At 37.8% G+C, this 7,232-nt stretch overlaps 1 protein-coding gene across 4 annotated transcripts in view; it reads left to right on the forward strand.

Moving 5' to 3' along the window:
- Window positions 1-803: 803 nt before the first annotated feature.
- The window catches only part of slc24a4b (solute carrier family 24 member 4b), a 25,826-nt gene continuing 19,397 nt past the window's right edge, over window positions 804-7,232 (forward strand). For 2 of the 4 annotated variants that reach the window (XR_012358763.1, XM_073856444.1), the window contains exons 1-2: window positions 804-1,588; window positions 3,173-3,283. Coding sequence is in view for 3 of the 4 variants with exons in the window: in XM_073856444.1 (XP_073712545.1) it covers window positions 1,411-1,588; window positions 3,173-3,283 (289 nt within the window). In the remaining variant the exon portion in view is untranslated. The remainder of the gene's footprint in view (window positions 1,589-3,172; window positions 3,284-7,232) is intronic. The other 2 variants (XM_073856445.1, XM_073856446.1) reach the window with 2 other exon arrangements.

Here is a 7,232-nt window from a genome sequence, read left to right on the forward strand (position 1 = left end):
CAGTCATATTATCTCCAATCTTATTATACTTAAACTTATTCAGCATCTTAAAGATGTTATACAACAAAAAATACAACTGATATTTTGGAAAACTGCCACGAAAACTTACTGTGGTGGTACTGCAGTACTAATATATATAAACCATTGTCCAGAATGATTAGTGACTTTGTGTACTTTATCATGTCTAAAGAGGGAAATAAGATCATTTGAGATTTGTTTATGAGGTAATGGTTGCTGTTAAATGTCTTACATAAGCCCACAATCTAATATCAATGCTTGAAGCAAAGATTTTTCAAATGATATGAAGTTGATGAAAGAGAAGATGTGCAGTGAGTGGGTACACACCGATGTAATCGACTAAAAGAGCAGAATCATTTATCTTTCTTCACTTATTAAAATGAGTTTAGAGATTTGTGTGTTACATAAAAATCTGATTTCACTGCAGACTCAAATCTCTTTGAGAGTGCAGTCGGATAAGATGGGGTTAAAGTGTCTTAACATTGAAGATGATGCTTTTAGAGTTTAAGGAGACTGATACAGACCCTCCAGTCATCCAGAAAAACCTACAAATAAAATTACAAACAGGTTAAACAAGGCACAAGCTCTTGAACACAGATACCGTATCACCAACTATTATTATGTTTACAACTTGTAGATTAATGAGGAAAAATGTATTTGTATGATTGTATAATTAGGCTGCAACATAACAAAATAAAAACGTGAATGGTGTCTGAATACTTTCTGAATGCACTGTAGGCTGAATATATATAAATATGATGTATTTTATATTGTTTTTATATATTTTCATTTTTGCATGTTTTAGAAAAGTTAAGGTCATTCTTGACGAGTTTTTCATGTATTTGCATCAACACTGGTAAAGTATTTACATGCACACATTATAACATATCAGTGCATTGAATAGTAATAGCACGTTTATCTCTGTCGTAAGTGACGCGTCGGAATCTCGCTCGTGACTTAACGCAGAGGGTCACGTGCCTCCGATGGACACCAGAGACGAGTACAAACTTCCCGATGATCCAGATGGGAGAACCAGGTATGATTGCGCTATGAACCAGTGAAGATCAGCAGAGATCCACCGGCAGTGTTATAAAGACTGCGGGATGTGTGTGGCTGATGATGGATGCGCGCGTGGCTGCAGGATTTTAATGTTTTCAGCGTTGTTGCAATGCGGCGGAGACTCTGATGACAGGAGATATCTGGACTAGTAAACGCTGGAGCTGCTGCTGCTGCTTTATTCTGGATCTGCACCTCTCATCTGTCTCTGGCTGCGCATTACGCGAAGGTCCGAGCCGCTCCAGCGCGCGTGTGCTCGCCAGTGCGCGTCTCCTCTCCAGCGCGTCCGTGCATGAGTGCGAAGGACCTCATTAAGACCTCATTAAACCCCCGACGATGACGAGCGCCGATCAAGACCAGCATCAGGACCAGACCGTGACGGTCACTAAGAAGCGCATCATTGCGCAGATGTTTAAGGTGCGCAAAAGGAGAGAGATGCTGCTGGCGCAGGTGGGTTTGGTCTGCAGCATGCTGCTCGTGGCGTGGGGCATGTCAGCCCTCCTGACAAGGACAGGTGAGGACCACCAGAGCCAAATGGCATGATATCAACTGCATTGCCCTAATGAGAGATTTGACTTTGCTGTTGTACAGACACGGATCAGACCTTAGCGAATAATTGATTACGATCAATTGATGAGGATTATCCTGCCTGCATAAATTCTGCAGGATAGAGCAATGAGAGTATCAGTGTAGGTTTTGATTGACAGCTTAATTAGTTTAACAAGAAATCTGATTTTCCTGTATGATCCTTGTTGAATCAAAATCTAAGGGTAATTTTGGGATCAACTAAACTAAACAGGACTGCTTTGGACAGAAATGTTTTTGCAATTGCTGTCATTGACACAAATAATCCCAATTTAAGTTTAGTATTCATCTAACAGTGATTATAGAATGAACTCATTTCTTGGAGCAAGTTTGGAGATTGTCATTAGTAGAAGCTTAATTGCTTTTGGTAAAATATTAAGATTGTTTTTCACTTGGCATGACAAACACTAATAGAGATAAAGAAGTAATATCAGTTCTCCAAACATCACAAGTGTATCATAAATCTGACAATGAGTATCTTGTGCATTTGTCATATATCATATGTTATTCTGAACGTGTTTTTTATGATGTCAGTGGCATTAGCTGAAAAGGCACCTGTTCTTATGACATATGAGTATGCGTCTCAAAAATCTGTGAGATCCCTACATAGGCAGCATACTCAAAAATGCTGTCTAGAAAGAAATCTGTCTAAGTTTTAATATGCATTGCAGCCTGTGTTTGTGTGGATAGTCTGTGTGTCTCATGTGACGCAGTGTGTTGGGTCAAACATGAACACGGCCAGAACTGAAGACATTATTTATCTTTATTGACCAAACGTGAAATGTGTGCACTGCAGTCGCATGATGGAGGGGTAGGACTTTATGTGCTTTTAAGGATATAACTGAATGTAAAGTGGTTATTTCAGGTCTTATTGTATGAGATTTATTATTTTTAAATAAAGAAGAAATGTTTGTCTTTCTAATCATTCATCAAAATGCAATAACTTGCTCCGCCTCTGTAACATTGTTTCTTTTCTTTAAAGATCATGAATCCTTCAACCACCCAAGTGCCCTTTTGATATTAGATGCCCACTTTCCACAATCCCATCTATTCTACAAAAGTCTACATTTTCTCACAGAATATATCCAGCAAACAATATTGTGTTTAAATCAAATGATCCTGGACGCATTTTCCGTAATCTCTGTGTGAAAAGAGCTTTAGTGACTACGGGTTCAGTTCAGTGTGTTGTTCAGATTGAGTTTAGTTTGTTTTATTTGAATTGACATCCAGTGATGAAGCCGAAAAGTCTGTGTGGATGAAACGCTTTGAGCTTTAAACACAACATCAAATGATTCATTTACTGTAAATGAGCACATAATGTGTGATGCTTCGGCTTTATAGAGAGCTCACTTTGGAGAACAACCTGCTGTGAGATCAGAAGAGATTTGTTGTTTATTGAATATCTTGATGGCATTTTGCTTGCATGGCAAATATTTTAAACACAGTGCACTCTTGTATGTAGACTTACTATAGCCTAAACTCAGTTTTTCACAGTTGTTTTGTCTTGTTTTAGGCCACGGTATGATTGTGGATGAACAGACAGAGTCACATGACCACTGGGGTCGACGGCTGATGTCATCACAATCTGATAATGAGACTGAGGAGAAAAACTGCACCAGTCCAGGTGAGATGATGCCTCAAATGTATAGTTTCAAGATCACATCATATCCAAATCTTAGGAGACTCCTTCATGCATAAATGCTGTGTGTTGAGTTATTCTGCTGTCTTTGGTTTATACACAGATGTAATATCTCATTATACACTACAGTGTTGTGTTGTATTGTCTGATATGATTTGACAGATGTTTTAAGGGTCCTCAAACTGAAGTCTGTACTCCAGAGATTTAAAGAGATGTTAATACTCAACTCTATGTCAGCTTGTTGTTTTCATCTCCAGTAAGATTTAAGCGGAGGCTCACTTGAGGGAGTTTTAATCAGCTTTGGTGGGTTTGTGTTTAGCTGACACTCATTCTCTAGCTGACTTACGCTTGTTCATCTGACTGCAGTGCTTCTCATTAAAATCTCTTGAACTTAAATTAAAAATCCAATTTGAGCTGTGGATCTTCTGTTTATTCAGCTTTTTACCTTATTATGAATCTCAGTCAGAAGTTGTTTGAAGTTCCTGTGTCTGGAACTCATTTTCAAACACATTCAGAAGATATTTTGTATATGATTTCATTTTGTATTTGTATTCACTATACATGAATATTTATAAAGCATTGAGAAACAAAACCATAATCAGCCACACTTACGTTCACAAAGCTTAAAGGGGACAGAGAATGAAAAACCATTTTTACCTTGTCTTTGTTGAATAATGGTAGTCTAACCGCAATTCACAAACATACAAAAAGTGCTAAACATGCTAAACATCTCAGTCTCATAGAAATTCCTCTTTTAGAAATGTCAGCCAGAAAACAGCCCAATCTGAAAAACTAATGCTTATGACCAGGGGCGTCATGCACCAATTTTTTTTAAGGGGGCACAGTGTCAACAGCTCACAGAAATTTGTGCATACACAGACATCAAACGAAATATTATAGAGCTTTCAGTCCTTTCCATGGCACTTACATTTCTAACAATCTGAAAACCCCTGCTTTCATGCAAAAACCTCCAAAATAAAAGTGATGACTAACTTTAATATCAAATACTATTCAATCGGAATAATGACACATTTGCATCATATTTACATCTGAAACGGCATGTTTTATTTAAGTCTTAATGGCTTGTTTACTTGTGTCATTAATGCATTTTGCACAACAACTACATTATCATCAAATTAATGTAATTTTAAATCCATAAAGTATATAAACAACGAAAATGACATAAGCTATAGCCACGTGATTAATTTTAATGTTCAATAATGATTTTAAAAAATATGTTTAGATAAAATTATTAGAGGAACGGATTTTTGCATTCAATTTTACCTCATGTGAGCATGTGAGATTCCGCGCCCGCGTGAACTCTGGCGAACTTTGGCGTTGTGCCAAGAAGATGAATCTCTACTAATATAACTTTGAGACGGTCACATTTAAAACCATACATTTTCTACACAGAGAAGGTTAACTGCACACTGCCGTACTGGGGTTTGGAAATGTTGTGAGCGTTTCTAACACGTTTTAATTCCTCAGATAGCCAAATGCAGCAGCAAGCCAGCAACAGCAGAGAGCTCGTGAGCGCGCCCAGATGCTGATGACGTCTGCGACTGTGCTGACTGTAGTGCCAGCTGCGGCCAGAATAAAAGTAATGTAACATGATCAAAACACTATCAAAACGGCGAAAATCTCCGAAAAATGACAACGATGCAGCACAGAATGTATAATATTGTGCATATTAAACAGATTAAAAGTCAAATAACAGATTAATGGACGCTTATTTGATTTGGAGGTTGGATGCAAAATCCATTGGCTCAAAAAAACCAGGTGCCCCCTCAGTTTGAATGGGCATGACGCCTCTGCTTATGACATCACAGGCATCTCACTGCCCCTCCACTTTAAAATAATTGGCTACACTTTTTGAGTGGCAGTAAAGTCAGCCAATCAGTAATAAGATTGCAAGTTAAGCCAGTAGGGGGAGCCAAATAGGTGCAAAACCACTTGTTTAAAATCCCCCACCCTAATAGAGCTATCTGAGAGAGGTTTTTAGGAAGCTTCTAAAGGTCTTTACACACCGGGACGTTATTCGTGCGCGTTTATCGTCGACGTTTAACGTGACGTTTTTCTGCTTTCACACCCAAACGATTTTTACTGGCGCTGAGCCGAGTGAGGTGCAAATTCACTCCCTGGACAGTAGATGGCGCCTAATACAAAACAGATATATGCCGGTTCACAGGGCGGCGCTGCGAGACGTTATGCGTCTGTTCTGACACTCACTTGTCACACAGAAGAAGAGAGACGGTATTTACACTCGCGTGTAGTCACCATTCATAAATATACGATTTTTGGTTAACTAGCAAACAAACAAACATGGCTCTTGAATAAATATATAATCTTTGTACAAACAATATCTCCGTGAACTTGAATACATTTTTAAATGAAATCTATTTGATTCGATTCTTTTATCATCAGTTAATATATCAGCATCTCCACATAAAATTAACTATTTTTAATAGAACACGTTATATCAAAATTAAAACTCTTTCACAAAATATAAGGTAATGGGTGATCCGATGTGTGTACTTTTAACCAAGCTTTTACAAGCACTTTCTCTGTTAACAATTTTCTCAAATTTCCTGCCAAATGTATTGTATTTTGTGATTTGGCTAAAGATTTAAGATCATTTTAACCAATATACTCGTTTTATAGAGGTTTGGTGGGTAGAACAAGGAACCACCATTTTTGTTGTGCCCAAAAATGTTATTACTCCTGCAAATTGGTAAGTGTTGCCTATAAATATAATGATGCAATAATTAGGTATGTAGTTATTACAAAAAGAGGTCAACAATACTAATGTACAAATATATGCATAGTGCAAAAATGTCACGTTATTTACAATTAGTTTTTTTTTAATCAAACATTTATTTTTGTGAATGAACTGCAGTTTGCAATAACAATCAGAGACATGACAGTAAAATCAAATAAAACAGGATTCAGAAATGTTGGTCCACTCCAGAAAAGTCACAATGAATGTAGTGCAACTGAACGGTAGTGCAAATCAACATTTAGAAATTAGACATTTTCAAATGTATTTCTTAAATGTATAAACACTTCAAATACATAAGTAAAATGGTATATAATAAACATTAATTTGTGTGAACAAGAACTGGCAGAGCTGTAGAGCAAATAAGTCACAATGATAGAAGTCTAAGTGAACTGTTGTGCAAATAAACATATCTATGAAATGTACATGTTCAACTTTATTTCTTGAATGTATAAACATAAAAAAAAAACTAAATAAAATGGTATATAATAAACATCTATAGGTGTGACCCAAAACTAGCAGAGCGGTCCTTCTGTGCTCCTCTTTCTCTCTTCTGTGCTTCGCTTTCAATTTTTTCCCTTTAGCATCTTTTGATAAGAGGTACATCTCCAGAGGTTCGTCTCGGACTGTTTTCTTTTGTTTAGATTGGACCTTGTCACGGCTGGTGCTGGATGATCCTGAAGACAGGCTTGCTGGGGCCTCCTCACTTTTGCTCACATCATTTTAGCAGAAATATTGCTGTGAACACTGTAAAGATAAATTTAGTTTTCATCAGAAACAATCTTTCACACTGAGGGCCATGCCACGATATCCATGAGTAGAGTTCTCAACGGGCCTGAAAATTACAACCCGACCCGACCCGGCCCGTGGCTTTTAAAGCCCGGACCCGATGTAACCCGACACATCAACGTGAATTATCTGTCCGAACCCGACCCGCGGCCCGACGCCGCCGACCCCCCCCCTGCCTTTTTTTTGTCATACACGTAACGTTAGGCTATTATCATGACCAGCAGACGGAAAATCAAACCAAGCTTTAATGGTCACGCCTTATAACAAAACAAACAACTGAAACAAAAACTTTAAATATAGGCTATATAAATATGCCTAAAAATGAATTCACCTGCGGCAAGTTTACTTTTCTCCATCTCTTCTTCTCCA

The sequence above is a fragment of the Misgurnus anguillicaudatus genome, chromosome 18 (genome assembly GCF_027580225.2).
Source record: "Misgurnus anguillicaudatus chromosome 18, ASM2758022v2, whole genome shotgun sequence".
In the NCBI taxonomy this organism is placed as follows: Eukaryota; Metazoa; Chordata; class Actinopteri; order Cypriniformes; family Cobitidae; genus Misgurnus; species Misgurnus anguillicaudatus.